The 17,536-nt window shown below is 54.1% G+C and overlaps 1 protein-coding gene and 1 long non-coding RNA gene across 3 annotated transcripts in view; both read right to left on the bottom strand.

The window, feature by feature from the left end:
* Positions 1-1,340: 1,340 nt before the first annotated feature.
* Positions 1,341-7,630, bottom strand: LOC125960565 (uncharacterized). The gene is made up of 2 exons (XR_007470365.1): positions 7,161-7,630; positions 1,341-4,641 (listed from the first exon to the last, which is right to left on the bottom strand). It is a non-coding gene; the product is annotated as an uncharacterized LOC125960565 (long non-coding RNA).
* Positions 7,631-9,606: 1,976 nt separating this feature from the next.
* Positions 9,607-17,536, bottom strand: part of KCNJ4 (potassium inwardly rectifying channel subfamily J member 4) — a 29,626-nt gene continuing 21,696 nt past the window's right edge. Inside the window, exons 2-3 of one of the 2 annotated variants that reach the window (XR_007470364.1) lie at positions 12,733-16,228; positions 9,607-10,673 (exon numbers count right to left, since the gene is read on the bottom strand). Coding sequence is in view for 1 of the 2 variants with exons in the window: in XM_049695019.1 (XP_049550976.1) it covers positions 14,852-16,189 (1,338 nt within the window). In the remaining variant the exon portion in view is untranslated. Of the gene's footprint in view, positions 16,229-17,536 lie in introns of both variants that reach the window. The other variant, XM_049695019.1, reaches the window with a different exon arrangement.

The raw sequence follows: 17,536 nt of genomic DNA on the forward strand, positions 1-17,536 counted from the left end.
GATTTACTTTTCTGCCTGACTGTTTATCTTATATATCATAACGTGCATATATCATGATGTGTTATAATTATAACACATTACGTGCATGTTTAATAAATGAGTTCAGAAGTAAATAATCACCTGGGGAGCTCCTTAAACATACAGACTCCCGGGCTGCAGCTCCAGAGGGTGGAAGCAGTGGGTTTGGGGGTGGCAGGGGACTAGGATAAGTTCCCCAGGTGATTCTGTTACAGGTGGCCCTGGGCCACACTACAGAAACAAAATCACCAGCTGGGTCCTCTTCCCACTGGCCACCAGCTGGGTTAATTTGCATGGTCTTTTGCATATATTTGCATGATGTCTCTGGTTCCAAATGAAGCCTGTGTCAGCCTTTATCCTGAGGGAAGCCTCTTCCCTCCCCACCTCGTCCCCCATCCCTGCCCCCATCCCCAGACCTGGCCAGCCTGGACAAGCCCCTTCCTCCTCACCCCCTATCCACCAGCTAAATATGTCACTCTTTTACCCCATCTCCACATTCTCCCAGTTCCCCAAGGCTGGCACACACATGTCACCTCCCCCAGCTGAGTCAGCTGAGTCTGCTCCCCATCTCACACTCTCTACCCCCTCCTCTGAACTCCAAAATACTCGAACCTCTCTCATGTGCATCCCTGTGCACTGAACACTCACGGTGGGCCCAGGGCTGAGCCAGGCCCTTCACTCATTTCATCCCATCTAGTCCTCCAGAGACCCCCATGAGACCAGACCCCATTAGGCCCATTTTACAGATGAGAAAACTGAGCCTTAGGGAAATCACATGACTTACCAGAAAGTGACAGCTCTTTCCATTCCACAGACCTGCCTCCTAAAATGCCCTTTTGGCATATTCACTCTTCTCATGTTAATTGCATTTGGGATTTGTCTTGCTTCCGTTGCTCTAATTGGGTCTTTAAAATTACCTGGGTCAGGGCTTCCCTGGTGGCGCAGTGGTTGAGAGTCCGCCTGCTGACGCAGGGGACACGGGTTCATGCCCTGGTCCGGGAAGATCCCACATACCGCGGAGCGGCTGGGCCCATGAGCCATGGCCGCTGAGCCTGTGCATCCGGAGCCTGTGCTCCGCAACGGGAGAGGCCACAACAGTGAGAGGCCCGTGTACCGCAAAAAAAAAAAAAAAAAAAAAAAAAATTACCTGGGTCATACACACTTACTGTAAAATCATGCAAACAATCAAGAAATATTGGAATAAAATATGAATTGCCCCTCCCCCCCCAGCATGACACTCTCTAGGAAGAGCTGCTGTGAACAGTCTGGGGTCTCCTTCCAACCTCTTATGCATTTACATACAGATGTGATATAGGCAAATATATAGGCATAGCATTTTTATTGTTAACATGTACATGCAAAAAATATACAATTCAAAGGAAAACAGTGCAGACATCCATGTCCTCACCATTCATAAAACTTGCCAGCATCTTAGAAGCACACCTTTGTGCCCCTCCACAGCTGCACCCTCCTTCCTCTTCTGACTTTCCTTATAGGTTGGTCACATATATGTACTCTTAAATAACAAATTTAGGAGGAGAACTGTTGAATTATTGTGTGTACAACATGTTCAACTCTATTAGGCAAGGCTAAACTATTTTCCAAGGAGATTGAACCAATTTTTACTCCCACCCAGAGGGAAGGAGAGTCCCCACTGAGCCACATCCTTGCCAAATGTGGAACTGTTCAACTTTGTAATTTTTACCAAGCTAGTGGGAGTAAAATTCCAACTCATTGTGGCTTTAATTTACTTTTCCTGTTTACTGATGATATTTAATATCTTCTTGTTTATGTCTTCCATATCCTTAGCAATTCTTTTATCTTCTTGATATATCGGCAATTGAAAGAGTTGTGATAAAATCTCTGATTAGGATAATGGATTTGTTTATGTCTCCTTGTTTTGCTTTGTATGTTTTGAAGTTGTGTTATCAGGTGCATAAGAGTTTAGAATTGCTATATCTTCCTGGAGTTACATATTCCTTGTTTCTAATAATGCTTTTGTCTTGAAGCTTGGTTTGTCTGTTTAAATAATGATAAATCTTTTGATTTTGATCTTTTCCCAGGTAAAGAAGGACTATTCTTCTTATCTGGGTCAAATCACTTCTGAACTACCAGTTGGTCTTAGTGAGAAGTGACTTGACTTCTTATTTTGAAAATATTTGTATTATGGAAACCTTTCAACATATACAAAAGTACAGAATTGTATAAATGACCTCCCATGTAACCATCAACCAGCTTAGATTTATACCAAATCAACATATTTATACCCACCTGCTCCCCCATCCCATATTATTTTAAAGCAAATCCCATATGTCATATAAATTATTCCTTAAATATTTGAATATGTATCTCTAAGAGGAAAGGACTTAAAAAAAAAACCCAAGTCCCATTATCATCCTGTAACAATAATTTCCTAACATCATCAAATATCATTTTGTTTGTTTATTCGTTTGTTTCATTCAGGATCTAAATAAGGCCTGTGAAAGCATGTAGTTGGTCAATGTCTCCTACATCTCATTCAATCTATAGGTTCCTACCCTAACTCTTTTATTTTCCTTGCAATTTGTTTGTTGAAGAAACCAGACCATTTGTCCTTTATATAAAAATATTTTGTTTGATGGGATTACGTAGATAATGTTCTTTAGCAATATATATTGGCCATATTTCCTCTCAGAACATATAAGTTAATTTTGGGTTTTTAGCTGGTATTCAGAACTCCATAGTTACTATTTTTTTTCTTAATTAGAGGTATTTTAGCAGCAAGTTTTTTAAAAAAAATAAATGTATTTATATTTATTTATGGCTGCGTTAGGTCTTCGTTGCTGTGCACAGGCTTTCTCTAGTTGTGGCGAGCGGGGGCTACTCTTCATTGCAGTGCACAGGCTTCTCATTGCGGTGGCCTCTCTTGTTGCGGAGCACGGGCTCTAGGCACGCAGCCTTCAGTAGCTGCAGCAGGCAGCCTCAGTAGTTGTGGTGCACAGGCTTAGTTGCTCCACGGCCTGTGGGATCTTCCTGGACCAGGGCTCAAACCCGTGTCCCCTGCATTGGCAGGCGGATTCTTTACCACTGTATCACCAGGGAAGTCCCATAGTTACTTTTTTTTTTTAATGTCTTATCTCTTTACTTACCTACTATGAGCATTGGATGTGCTAATTCACTCAACAAACATTTAATGAGCACCTACTATGTGTCAGGCCCTATGCCAGATCCTGAAAAATATAATAGTGAACAAGCCAAAAATATTTCTGGAGCTTCATCTCAAACTTTGGTGGTCTGCAGAATCCCTGAAGAGACCCTGTTAAAATGCAGGTCCCAGGGTCCCATCCCAGACAGGCTGTCAGGGGTCTTGGGTGGGAACCAGGAATGGGCACCTTTGGTCAAGTGCTGTCCTGTGGAAATCGGAGCCACAAATACAAGCCACATTTGCCAATTTCCATTTTCTAGTACTAATTACATAACAAGGTGAAAAGAAACAGGTGAAAAGTCTCTTACAGAAAATTTTAATTATATATTTTAATACATAAAATAAAATTTATTTAATATATAAATAAAATATTTTAATTTCATATTTTATTTAACCCAATTTATCTGAAGTATAATTTTAACATGTAATCAATCATAAAAAATTATAAATGAGATATTTTGTATTCTTTTTTTAAGTACTAAGACCTCGAAATCGGTTGTGTGTTTTACATTTACAGCACTTCTCAACTCCGACCAGCCACGAGTCAAGGGCTCCCTGTGGGTCGTGGCTACTACACCTGACAGCACAGCCGGTGACCTGGTCTGGATTCCCCGGGGGCCACAGAAGGAGCAACGCTGGACTGGATAATGTCTGTGAAGAGCACTTAGCAGATTCTGGTGTCCCAAACAAAATATGGGGACAAAGACACCTGGGCCCCAATCCCGCCTCCAACCTTCTGCCCTTTCCTTGGAAGTGGCTTCACCTCCAGAGCTCGAATCTCCGCGCCTAGAACGGGCGAATTGTCCTGCCTCGAGGTAGTGGAGGAGCATCTAATGAGACGGTGTGAGGCGCCCTCTGCGTGTTGGTGGCAAGGAGGCGTGAAGGATGCGGAGAGGTTTGGATACCGAGAGAGGGCGGAGCAGGGCTCAAGCCGGGGCTTCCCAACACCGCAGGAACCGGAATGAGGGGACACGTCCGCCGGGTGCACTCAGCCTGCAGCGCCCGAGGCCACCACGGGGCAGCGCTGTGGGAAGGGACCCCGGGGATCGCGCAGGGACCCCCGGGGCTGGCATGCGGCCCGAGAATTTTTAGTAACCACTTGCCTGGCGTGGACTTCCCCGGGCAGGGGAGGATTGGATCATTCTGGTTCCCTCTGCGGCAGGAGGGGAAACTGAGGCGAGGAACTGTTTCCCCCGTCACTTTAAAAAATTCAACCAACAGTTGATGTGATGGAAGGAACTCAGGCTTCAGAGTCTGGGTGAGGTCGCGGCTCTGACCAGCTGAGGAACCTTGACTCGTAGGCCATTCAAGCTCCCAGGCTGTTTTTCACACCTGTAAAACGGGGATACCAGTACCTCCCAGGGCAGGAGCAGGACCACAGCAGACGATGGCTAGAAAGGGGCTTTACCAACCGTCTGGTGTGGAGCCAGGGTCAACACCTGCACAGGGATTGAAAGGTGAACTTTGAAGGATGAGGATACAAACAACAACTGCCGTGAGCTAAGCGATTAATCTCCTTTACACTCTCATAACAGCCCATGAGGTCGGTGCTACAACTGCACCCACGTTCCAGATGAGAAAACTGAGTCTCAGAGACGTGGTGCGGTTTGCCTGAGGTCACATAGCCCAGCAGAGCCTGTCCGCAACTCCCAGGTTCTGTGCTCACGTCTGACCAGGTGTTGGCTGAGGCTGGAGAGGGTGGGACTCTTCTTGCCCAGCCGTTGTCTTTCATCTCTGGTTCCTGGTTTCCTTCCTCCCTTCTACTTCCTTCCTTCTCAGCCTCTCTGGCCTCCCACTCCATCTCCCCCCAGGTTGCCAGTCTCCCCATTAAAACAAGGAGCCTCGCCATGCCTGCGACTCATGCCTGCCACTCAGAGTGGTCCATGCCCCTGGCCACAGTGGTGGGCTCAGGGCATGTGCCTCAAGCCTGGCCAATGGATTCTGGGAGGGTTGGAACTGTTGGAAGAGGGCCTGTCTCCTTTTGCCTGCTTAGAAGCTGAGCATTTGTGAGCCTGGGCTTCTGGAAATGTGACTTCACTTTTAACCCAGAGGAGCTGACTGACCTGTGGGCTCACGCACTGGGATGCAGCTGAAGCACCTCCAGTCTTCCGCCTGCCCCACCCTGCCCCCACCTCCCACCCATCTACACCCCTTTCCCACCACCGATTCACCAGACCTAGAATCTGAGAGTCGAAGGGCCCCAAGATGTGGGTCCCTCAACCCCCTACTTCCACCGGGAAAGTTCTCAGCGCCACACTGACAGGTGAGGCAGGTGTGCCAAGCAAGGAGGTTGGCCCAACGATGCACAGCTGGTGAGCAGTGGGCCCACCGGCTAGAATCCCATCAAGGTATTCATTCCATTCCACACCTAGCAAACCTCTTGAACCCCTGCCCAGAGGCCAGCTATGAGGGTGTGGGGTGTGGCTCTGGAGACAGACGCCCCCCACACCCCACCCCGGGCTCAAATTCCAGCTTCCTCACTCAATAGTGATCTTGGGCAAATTATTGCACTTCTCTGTGCCTGTTTCTTATCTGTAAAACAAGGGAAAGACTGAAGTCCCCTTGTGTCTCCAGAAACCCCAAGCATTCTGCCCATTGGTGGCAGTCCCTTCTTTCATGGGACCATGCTTTGCTCATGCCCTCCCTCTACTTAGATTCCTTCCAGAGTGACCATAGAGTGGTTAAAAGCATGGACTCTGGGCCCAGGCAGTCTGGCTTCCAATCCCATCTGCAGATGAGGAGAAGGGAAAGGGATCCACAGATGTAAAGGCACTGAGGTAGGAAACTGTGTAGCACTGGGGAGAAGGTTCTGCGGGGCTGAGTGAGTAAGCTGTATGTCTGCACTGCTGATCTAGCATCCTGTCTCCCTCCTCTGCCCCCTTGGGAACTTCTGCTCTCCCTGGGATAGGGCTTCAGAAACAGGGACTGACTTGAAGGCTCCGGGGACCTCATTTGAATAATGCAGTGGAGAACTGGGGGGTTCTGATTTCACATGATGGCCCTCTGGGAGAAATAGTGTCCCAGAGGCAGGAGAGGCCCAAGGTCACAGCTTGGCAATGCCTGGCAGGATGGGGGAGCGGGGAGGGGGTTTGCTGCAGGCCCTCAGCGGCCAAACACCCTCGCACGGAGCTCTGGGCCTCTCCACGGAGGAGCTGGAAGCTGAAATAGGGCTATTTTGGGGGCCTGAGGCGAGCTGGAGTCACTTCCCTGCCAGATGGGAGAGGTTGCCTCAGTCTCTTCGAGGCCAGGCTCTCCGCCCTGCAGGAGTGGCAAGGTGTGGGCCTTGACAGTGGGGCACAGGCTGGGAAGAGGGAGAGGACGGCGCTGCTCTGGGGCTTGATAGCGCATTCGTCATCTGCCTCTGTCCGCCCAGCTGCCCTGGGAGGGCGAGCTGGGGCTTTCCCCATCTCACGGAAGAACAGACAGGTTCAGAGAGGCCAAGTCGCTTGTGCAAGCTCACTCAGCAGCAAGTGGCAAAGCCAGGGTTCAGCCGGGGCCTGGGTGACGCCCTAGCCTGTGTGCTAACCACAGCGGCGTACCTGAGCGTGACCTCGATAAGCAGAAGGCGAAGCCGTTTCCTGAGCACCTACTGTGTGCCGGCCCCTCTCACACACTAGCTCAGTGAGCCCAAGCCGCGCCCTGGCAAGAAGCCATCATCGCCCCCATTTCACAGACAGGCCTGAGGAGAAGGGTCAGGCTTGGGATGCCCTGGCCTCAGCTGGACATCTGAGTTACTGCACGACCACGGGCAGATCCCTTCTCTTCGCTGGCCTCAGTCTCCCCATCTGTAATTCGAGGAGGTGGGCTCAGGTCTGTGACGTGTCTCCCAGGGAGGCTGACAGAGAGCTGGCGGCGGGGAGGTGGCCAGGATGACAGAGGGAGTTTTTCAAGCCTACCTTCCCCTGCCCGCTGCTTCCTGCAAACTCATTTTCCAGATCTTCAAGTCAGACCCACCTACCTCCAAGGGAAGAGAAGGGATTTGCATTTCCTGAGCCCAGGCCAGGCCTGACGCTGTGTGGCGGGATCCACATGCACGATGCCATCTAGTCCACACGCTGTGGCCCCTGTGGAGGTTGCACAGTTGTTTTTGGGTCGTTCTTACAGCGGAAGCCCAGAGAGGGGAAGCAAATCGCTCAGGACAACCCAGAGAGGAAGGGGCGCCACCGGCCCCTCGCCAAGGCTGTGGGCTCCTAGCCCTTCCCTTTCTGCTGTGTCCTTCCTGACACCACCAAGAGCCAGGGCCTTCCTCAGCCGAAGGCTCCCAGCCCCCAGCCTATGTTCTGGGCCGCCAGGGGGCGGCAAGGCCATTTGTGGGTCCCCTCGTCACCCACGCCTTCCCTGTAGAGACTGGACTAGAAATAGCCCCGTCCATCCTCGCCTCGGTTCCCACCTCGCCCGCTCGCCATGCTCACCTGTGCGTGTCCTCCCTCCTCGCACCTGTCAGGGAGAAGACAGGAACCATCTGCCCCTCCCACTTCCCGTCAGTAATCCGTCCCGCCACGCCCCCCTGCTGAGGCTCCGCTGGCAGCATCCCCGCTTCCGCCTGTCTCGTCGCTGAGACCAGAAAACTGCCCCATCTGTTCCTGCTGCCCCATCCAGCTTCTTTCAGAGGCCCCGGAAGCAGCGTAAAGGCTTCATGGAGGCCGGACCCCATCAGGGCTGCCGACCTGCCGGCCACTCCAGCCCACCGGCCACCATATGCAGCTTCCCGAAGGCCTCTCCCATCACTCGCCCCTCTGCGCCAAGACCACCCAGGTCTCCCCACTGCCTGCAGGAAAAGGCTCCTCAGTCTGCCGGACTCACCTGCTCACCTGGCCCAGCCCCCCAAGAGTAGCTGTCCTCCCCGCGACACGCGCCCGCCTCCCCGACCTCACTCTCCTATCAGCCAACCTCCGCTGTGGCTCAGGGACTAAAACACCAACAACTCTAAGACCAGAAAGCCCTGGCAGAGCCCTGAGTTGCTCTATGACCTTGGGTAATTCACGTGGCCTCTCTGAGCCTCCTCATCTGTAAAATGGGGATAATAATAGAACACTCCATTCCGTCCCCATGCCCTGAACCCTCTCCTACCTCCACGGACCCACCCTGAGCCCCCCGGTCCAGGTGTTGGCAGGGAGGCCCAGGAGGGGGAGAGGAAGGAGGAGCTTAGACAGGCCTGGAAGGAGCTGAGCAGGAGAGGACAGCAAGCTGAGCCTTGGCTCTGCCTGGCAGGGAAGGTTCCAGAAGCAGGAGGCACAGGTGCTGTCCTCCAGACCCTCACTCCAAGGGGCCACATCCCAGAAGGAGGTAATCCTAGTGACAGGTCGGGGGTCAGGAGCCTCATTCTGGATTGAGCTCTGCACCTGCCTCTTTGTATGACATCTCAAACCCCCTCCCTGGGCCTGTTTGCCCCCATCCATGGGTACCAGGAGTCCCCTCTTGGCCTCCTTCCCACTGTGGGCACTGTGAGAGCTGACACCAGCCAGCAGGGGCTCTGGCCTACCTGCCCTGTTGCCATGGTACCTGTAGCGCAGTGGACAGCTATGGCGACTGTAACCAAGGAGCCCTGGCTGCTGTCCCAAGCCTGAGCGTGGAGTGTTGGAATTGCCCGTGGTCCCATTTGGCACTGGCAGCAGGGCTGAGGCCAGAGGGCTCAGGCCTCCCAGCTCTCTCCCAACACCACAGCCTAAGGTTGAACGGCTGTGGGCCCAGGCCCCAGCTACATCTTTGCCTGTTTGGTTCAGTGCTGAATCCCCTCTGCTAGACCAGGCTCCTCCTTGCTCGTAGTAGGTGCTCAACAAATATTTGCTCCGTGAAGGAATGAATGAATGACACAGAAGGCCTTTGAAATCTGTAATGGGCGGGGCTGATGTGTGAGCTGATGGCCAGGACCTGGGCAAATGCCTCTGGCTGTGATCCCAAAGGGCTTGGGTAGGGATTCTATACCAGGTTTGAGGCAGTGAACAGAGTAAGTGGGGGGCCCTGGAGGTTGCCAGTGATTGCGGGAGAGGGCAAAGATAGGCTTGGGCGTTGACCCAATTTTGCCAATTGCCAATTCTGTCTTTCCCCACGGTCTCCCTGAGACCTTCAGATGTTCTGAAAGACACAGGAACATAGGTGCCAGGTCCCTGGAGGTCATTAAGTCCAGTGTCTAACTTTGAAGATGAAGGAAATGAGTTTCAGAAAACTGAAGAGATTATCCAGGATCACATAGTAACTCAGACCCCAAACTCCTTCTCTAGCCTCCCAGTACTCATATCCTGTGAGCTGAGTGACCTATCGGTTTTCCCTTTTTGCATGGCTGCCAGGAACCTCAGGGGTCAGTTTTCAAACTGTGTCTCATATGGTAAACCCATCAAAATCCTGACTGGAAGACAACTCACATTTATTATTATTTTTAAAAATTATTTATTTATTTAAATTAGTTTATTTATTTATTTTTGGCTGTGTTGGGTCTTTGTTGCTGCGCGCGGGCTTTCTCTAGTTGCAGAAAGCGGGAGCTGCTCTTCCTTGTGGTGAGCGGGCTTCTCACTGCGGTGGCTTCTCTTGTTGTGGAGCACAGGCTCTAGGTGCACGGGCTTCAGTAGTTGTGGCACGCAGGCTCAGTAGTTGTGGCTCACGGGCTTAGTTGTGCCACGGCATGTGGGATCTTCCCAGACCAGGGCTCGAACCCGTGTCCCCTGAATTGGCAGGCTGATTCTTAACCACTGCGCCACCAGGGAAGCCCTGACACTTATCTGGATCCAGTAATATGCCCAAGACCATGCTATGCCTGGTCACGTATGAGATCTCATTTAACCTAAACAACAAGCGTGTGACACAGATACGAATGGCCCTTCCTAACAGATGAGGAAGCAGGTTCCTAGACATAAATCAACTGGCCCAAAGTCACAAAGCTACTAACTGGTAGTGGCAGGACCCCCTGGCTCTCATACTCATGATCTTTCCTCTACAAATATTGACATAAATGCTGTTGCTCTTGGCTCTGTGCCCTGGCACCAGCGCTGTGCCCATTGCCGGCCGGTCTTCCTTATCTGCGCTCACCGTCTCCACAGGGAGCCCCTGGAGGAGCTGTGGAGGGGGAGCTTGGTTTTGAAACTTCTCCATTTTCTAATCCTGGGAACCCAGCTCTACACCATCCTTGTGCAAAGGTTCAGATGCTGGCGGTTGCATTTTTAGAGGGTCTGACAAACACAGTCCGGAATTCTGTTAGTACTTAGCCTGAGCAGACAGCCACAAGAAGAAAAAGTTTAAAAAAAAAAAAAAAAAAGGCACGAAGATGTTGATCACGGCGCTGTGTATCTTGGAGAAATGCTGACGTTCATCTGGATACAGGAGGGGAAGGATTAAGCCCACAGGGCTCATCAGAGGGCTGGCTTCATGTGCTCTGTGGTCTCTGTCTTGAAATTCTTCATTTTATCTTTGACCTTGTAAGTTTTATGAGTGAAGTCCAGTGGGATGATGTGGCACGCACATGAGCAGAGGAGGTAATCTGAAGAAAGGAAAAAGTTTGATTTTTAGTGCCTTTAATGGCACAGTGTTCCCGACTTGTGAACAACGGACACACATTTTCACTTTGCAGTGGACCCTGCAAAGTGTGTCGTTGGTGCGGTGAGAAGGGCACGGGGCTGGGGTCCAGGAGAGTGGGGTTCAAGGTTATTCCCCTCTGGGCCTCAGTTTCCCCACCTGTAAACGAGGGGTTGGCCCGCTGACCTCTATGATTTTATGAACATTATATTGAACATTATGAACATTATACTGTCATTAAAAATGGAAAATGAGGTTAGGCCTCTGCACTTTCACTGCCGAGAGCGTGGGTTCAATCCCTGGTTAAGGAACTGAGATCATGCACGCACGCAGCATGGCCCAAACAGACAAACAAATAAATAAATCAGCCAGTATCCTCAGCTACCCCCTCCCCCCACCAGGGTTTTGCTCAGCAGTGCTGGGCCACAGGACCCTTTATACAAATAAAAATAAAAAATGGAAAATGTGTAGAACCCATCAATACCAAAAGAAAATCAGTACTCAGAAAAAGCTACAGTGAGAAAAACCAGATCCAGGAAGAAGGGGCTCGATCATAGCCACGGGATCTAACTAAAGCCTAACAAGGATAAGGCGAGAATTCGACGAGGTGAAACAGCTGAGTTGAACGCCTTCTAGGTTCTTTTCTATTTTGCCTTACGCAATTTGCGTTCATTAAGGAAAATGCGTTTTCTCAGAAGCTGGGGAGGAGGAAGCAAAGATGAACCTAGAAGAATTAGACCCGAGTGGTGGGGTTTTAGACGGGATGAGGGCAGGCTGTCAGCTGGGTGAGCCCTCACCTCTCTCTCCCTTTCTCCCACCAGATGTCCCGGGGCTGTGACTGAAGGAGGGTAGAGAGGGGACAGGGCAGGGCCTCCGCTTCCTGGCCCCTCAGGGGAGATGGGTTGGAGCCAGGAAGGGCTCGGCGACTCCTTCAAGGCCCCTTTCGTGACTCCAAGCTAGTGATATATATCTAAGGTTCTTACACCCCCAGATTCAGCGATCCCCCCTATCTCGGTGCCGCCAGGAGCCGGGAGTGAAGTGAGAGATCAGAGGAGCTGCCTGCCAGGGAGCAGGGGAGGGGAAGGGAGGTGGGAGGGCTGTGAAGGGGAGCAGGTGGGAGAAGGAAGGTGAGTCAGCGCAGAGCAGAACAGCAGGGCTTTGCAGCCTTGGAGCCTCCCTGCAGCTGCGTGCTCGCCTCTGGGCTCTGGGCTCGCACCCCTGTGGCCCCCGCTCCCCCATGCCCACTGTCACAAGTGTCTGAGCAAAGTGGCAAACTGGTGACAAGGAAGGTGTTCGGGAGGGACCTTGAAGTGCTTCCACATCACTCTGGGCGGGAGGCCCTCTTAGGGGGGCCACACCCCTTCCTCTCTTGTCCTTATGGATGGAGGGCTGGGCAGCCTCTAAGATGTGCTCCAGGTCGAAGGTGCTGTGTCCAAGGGTGCCTGAGTCTGAGGTCTTCTTTAGCTACCACTGGCAGCCCAGGGCACCAGAGCATCACTGAGATGAAGCAGGCAGGAGAGGATGAGATAGACGAGGTCCTCCCAGGGGTCTGCAGGGCTGGATGGGGTGGGGGGTGAGACCCTGGGGTGCTCCCACCTGGCGCTCTTCTGAGAGCATGGGCAGGTGAGTGGCTGCACTTTTGTCTTGCTGAGTGGCCCCTGTAGGCCCTTCGAGGCCCCCAAAGGTCACAGGTGCACTCTGGGATATCTGGGTGGGGGCAAAGGAGGAAAAGAGGCAGCCCCTCCCCCCTCTCTTAGCCCCTGCCTCAGGGAGGACGGGAGGCCAAGGGGAAGCCAGCCCCTGGGCTTCTGACAGTCTTCACCTTGGTTCAGGCCAACCCCTTTGTTCTCTGGGCCTCGGTTTCCTCTCTGAGACCAAACCCTTGTCCCACCTACCTTGAAAGGTGTTATGCAAATAAGAGACATTGTAATGAGTTGTTGGGGACTTGGACCCCTTTCTCCAGGAAAGAGGCCTCAGCTTCTCCTATTAAACTGTTAAGGCATGTGGAATGCACCGTGATTTACCCAAATGGCCAAATGTTGCCTGATGAAATGTGGTCGTTCACAAGCAGCCAACAGCGCTTCACAGCAGGTGAGCCTGCCTCCTGGTTCCCTGTGTTTCCTGAGAGAGCTGGCACCTTTACTAGAAGATTCCTGGGAGCAGGGAGGGTGCCCTCTGCTTCCTCATACTCCAAATGCTGGGTACACAGTTGGCCTGTAAAATAGACTTAGAGCTGGAAGGAACCCTCAAACTCGAAAGTTCTGTGCTAGGTGAGCGATCATGGCCACAGTTCCACCGGGTGTGCACACCCTTTGCAATGGGACGTGACCATGCTCCCAGGGAGTGGAGTCAATTTCCCGCCCCTTGAATCGTGACTGGGATTAGCCAATAAAATGCAATGGAAGTGATGTTATACAAGTTCAGGGCTGGGCTCCAGAGACTTTGCAGCTTCTGCCTTGACCCTCTTAGGCGCCAGGAAGGGATCTGGTAGAGCCAACTGGAGGAAGAGAGGCCACTGGAGGAGAACCGGGGCCCCCCGTGCCCCCCACCCCCACCCCCAGGCCAACAGTGAGACCTACTGCCCAACCCATGAGTGAGGCCCTCATGGATCTTACAGCCTGTCTGATCTCCCCGCTGAGCAGGGCTGCTGGAGTGAGCCCAGGGAAACCAGCCCTGCTACAGCACCGCAGAAAGAATAAACCGTTGTTGTCTAAGTTGAGGGTGGCCTGTTACACAGCACAGGCTAACTGAAGCCCGGGGCGGGGAAGGGACTCACCCAAGGTCCCACAGTGAGGCAGAGACCAGGTCCGACTATGACCAGGTTTCCCCGCTGCCCCCTAGAGCCCTTCCCACCACAGCGTCCTGCAGCCCAGTTAATCAGCACAGCCTGGTGGGGGTGGCTATGTGGGGTGCAAACCAAGCAGGCTCTTCCCACTTCTCCCTGAGTCATAAAGGGTTGGCTGCCGTCCACACAGGCTTCCCCTGCCCATCATCACTTAGGAAGAAGATATGGTTCATCCCATTCTAAAGATAGTGAAGCTGAGACCAAGAGCTGATGGGCAACTTGCTGACAGCCACATAGCTTGTTAATAGCAAAGCTCTGACTCAAACCCACTCACACCTCTTAGGGCCACTTAGGATCCTTCCCACTGGCTCCCAGGAAGGAGACCAGCAGGTGATGAAGTTCCCTCCAAGGGTCAGTCTCTCAGGGGCACAGACACATACACAATACACACAAACCTACCACACACACAAACACATCCCATACTCACAATACACACATACGTACCACACACAGACACGCAACATGTTGGTCTCTCTCTCTCTCTCCGTTTCCCTCTATCTCTCCTTCCCAACCCTCCATCTTCAATCAGCCTACCGCTAATGGACCATATACTTTATTAAAAATATATAGTTACAAACTCCATTGTCAACCTGGGCTGGGCCTGCAGGCCCAGAGGGCCCACAGGGAGGGATGGCCCTTACCCTGCTCCTTGAGGTCCCACTTCTGCACCCAAACCCAGTACTATCCACGGGCCAAGAGAGCTGGCTCTGAGGGTCTCAGGGGACCAGCCAGCTGGGCAGGGGGACGTTGGGCTTGAGGGGTGCGGAGTGCGAGGGCTGCACCTCCTCGCCCTGCAGGTACAAATGGCAGAAGGTGGATGTGGTGCCTCCATCTCTCCATTTATAGATATTTACGAAAGAAAGTCATGAGCAACAGACCACAGTCATGCAAAAGAAACGCACACCCCTCCCACCCCCTCAAACTAACCACCGGCCCACCCCGGAACCCCCAGATGCCCACCCCCCGACAGTCCAGCCGCCTTCCCCAAGGTTCTGAGAGCAAAGGGGGAATGTCCTTGAAGGGTCGGTGGGGAAAGGGTGGTGGGTCTGGGGTTCCTGAGCCGCCAGTGGGTAGGTGCTGGAGAACCCAGGCTGACCAGACCGAGGGTATCCTGGCCCTTTCCCAGGCCTGGGTTCTGGAGTCAGTAGGAAGGGGCCTCCCAGTCTCTGAAGCCCCCAGCTCTCTCCGGAAGGTCCATGGAGCCAGGGTGAGCCACTGTGTCCTGAGTGCGGTGGAGGGTGCTGGCAGCCCACCCCCGGAAGAGGCTCTGGTGGGAAGCGAGAGGGCGGGCCTGGAGGTCAGATGGCGGACTCCCTGCGGTAGGAGATGTTGTCCAGCGGGAGGGTGGCTTGCATGCGCTCCAGATCCAGGTGGCTGCCAAACTCCAGCATCCGGATGATGCCCGCCTCCTCCTTGGAGCCTGCCTCCAGGCCCAGGCCCGCGGCCACGGCGGCAGCGGCCGCGGCCTCCTCCTCCATCTCCTCTTCCTCCTGGCTCATGAGGGCCAGCTCGTTCTCATAGCAGAAGGCACTGGGCGGGGGCGGTGGGGCGGGCAGCACGGTGATCTTACTCTCCTGCAGCTCCCGGGCGGAGCAGCAGGGCGTGCCGGCCACCTCGTAGGTCTTGTGGAAGCGCGAGTAGTCCACCTTGTAGTGGCTCTTCTCCTCAAAGACCACGGGCTCGAAGCGGTGACCCCATAGGATCTCGCTGGCCAGGTAGGAGCTGCGGGCCTGGGTGGTCATGGCCGTGGCCTCCACCATGCCCTCCAGGATGACCACGATCTCAAAGTCCTCCGACTCCAGCTCCTCCTTGCCCATGCCGTAGAGCGGGCTGTCCTCGTCGATCTCGTGGACGATGATGATGGGCGACACCAGGAAGATGCGGTCCAGGCCGATGTCGTAGCCCACGTTGAGGTCCCGCTGGTCCAGCGGCAGGTACTCGCCCTCCTGGGTCATGTAGGGCTTGATGAGCTGGGCCCGCACGTGGGCCTCCACAATGTGGCTCTTGCGCAGGTTGCCCACGCGCCACATCAGGCAGAGCTTGCCGTCGCGCACCGAGATGACCGCGTGGTGGCTGAACAGCAGCGTCTGCGCCCGCTTCTTGGGCCGGGCCATCTTGGCCATGATGGTGCCGATCATGAAGGAGTCGATGACGCAGCCCACGATGGACTGGACCACCACGGCGATGACCGCCAGCGGGCACTCCTCCGTCACGCATCGGAACCCATAGCCGATGGTAGTCTGCGTCTCCACGGAGAACAGGAAGGCACCCAGGAAGCCGTTCACATGCATGATGCAGGGCTTGGCGGCCGCCGGGGCCGCCCCGCCGCCTCCCGCCACCGGGGCCCCCGCCGCGGCCCCCGCCGGGCCGGCCTCCAGGTCACCGTGGAAGAAGGCGATGCACCAGAAGAGGAGGCCGAAAAAGAGCCAGGAGACAAGGAAGGCCGCGGAAAAGATCATCAGCATGTAGCGCCAGCGTGTGTCCACGCAGGTGGTGAAGATGTCCGCCATGTAGCGCTGCGACTTGTTGCTCAGGTTGGCGAAGTAGACGTTGCATTGGCCGTTCTTCTTGACGAAGCGGTTGCGGCGTTTCCGCCGGGGCACGTGGGCCTGCCCGTTGCGGCTGTGCCCGTGCATGTCCTGAAGCCGGCGTGGTCACCTGGGAAGACGCAGGGCCTGTGGGGGAGAAGCAGACACGTGAGACGCTGGGGAGCGAGTGGCTGCCGTGGGAGCGGCTCTCCAAGGGCCCCCGGAGTCCGGGTTCCAGGGCCGCAGGGAACCCACCCAATGATGCTCAGAAGGGGCGGAGCCTGGACTGGGACCCAAGGCTTCCTCCACCACGTGGGCAGAATGTTAAGGTGGTTCTGACAACAGGGAGGGAGTGCCTCCGTGGCTGGCCCAGCTCCGGGATCGGGGTCTGCCAGACCAGAAGCTGAGGCCACCGGGATCCAGGCCCTAGTCCCAGCCTCTCCCGCTGCCCCTCCTCCCCCACCGAAACCTCCTGTGCCTGCTCTTCCGGGGGCTTCCTGATGCCCATCTCGGCACCGCCCTCGCTCTGTTTGTCCCACGTGCCCTGAGCAGAGGAAGTGGTGAATGCTCTGGGCCCCGCTCACCTCCCTGGGCTCAGCCTCTGCCCTTCTGGGTCTCTCGGGGGTCGGACATTCTCCTGTGCGGTCCAGTTCGGCAGCCACTGGCCACCTGTGGCTCTTACATTTAATTAAAATTAAATAAAACGTTAGCTTCAGTTCCCCGGCTGCACTCACCACATTTCAAGGGCTCCGTAGCAACATGTGGCTAATGGCCACCATACTGGACAGAGCAGATGCAGGACATTTCCATCATTGCAGAAAGTTCTACTGGCCAGTGCTGGGACCCACAGCCCAAAGTCAGTTCCTGTCCTGTCCCCAAACTTGTTGGGAGCAGTGGTGGGTGAAGACTCCAGTGTGGTGGTCAGGACGGACATAAGGGGAGCCCTGATTTTTGGCTCCCGTGTAGGCATCCCTATTTCCATATCACAGGTGAGGAAACGGGGGCTCAGAGAGGGGAACTGGCCTGTCTAAGGCCGCACAGCTGGTAAGTGAGTCCAAGTCCAGGTGTGTCTAACTCTTAAGCCCCCAGGTGCTGTCAGTATTGCTGAGTTCGCGGTGTGAAGACCTGGGGTGGCGGAGGCAGACACACCACGACCTAGCTATGTAAACTCAGGCAACTCATTTCACCTCTCTGAGCCTCAGTTTCCTCAGTTGTAAAACGGGGATCAAAACCCTACCTCACAGGACCCGAGGAGACATAAGGTGCTCAGTTAAAGCCAGTTGCCCTCCTGCCTTCTTTCCCGCTTCCTAGAGCAGGAGGAAGCTGGCGAGAGGCAGGATTTGCCTGTCAGCATCCCCAGCTGTTTCGGTGGAGGTGGCCTCTCACCCTGCCGGGTGGCGGGCGTGCCAGCTGGGCCCACGGAGGGCAGACCTTCCCCTCACCCTCCCCTCCGCT

This window comes from Orcinus orca, chromosome 11 (assembly GCF_937001465.1).
Source record: "Orcinus orca chromosome 11, mOrcOrc1.1, whole genome shotgun sequence".
NCBI lineage: Eukaryota > Metazoa > Chordata > Mammalia > Artiodactyla > Delphinidae > Orcinus > Orcinus orca.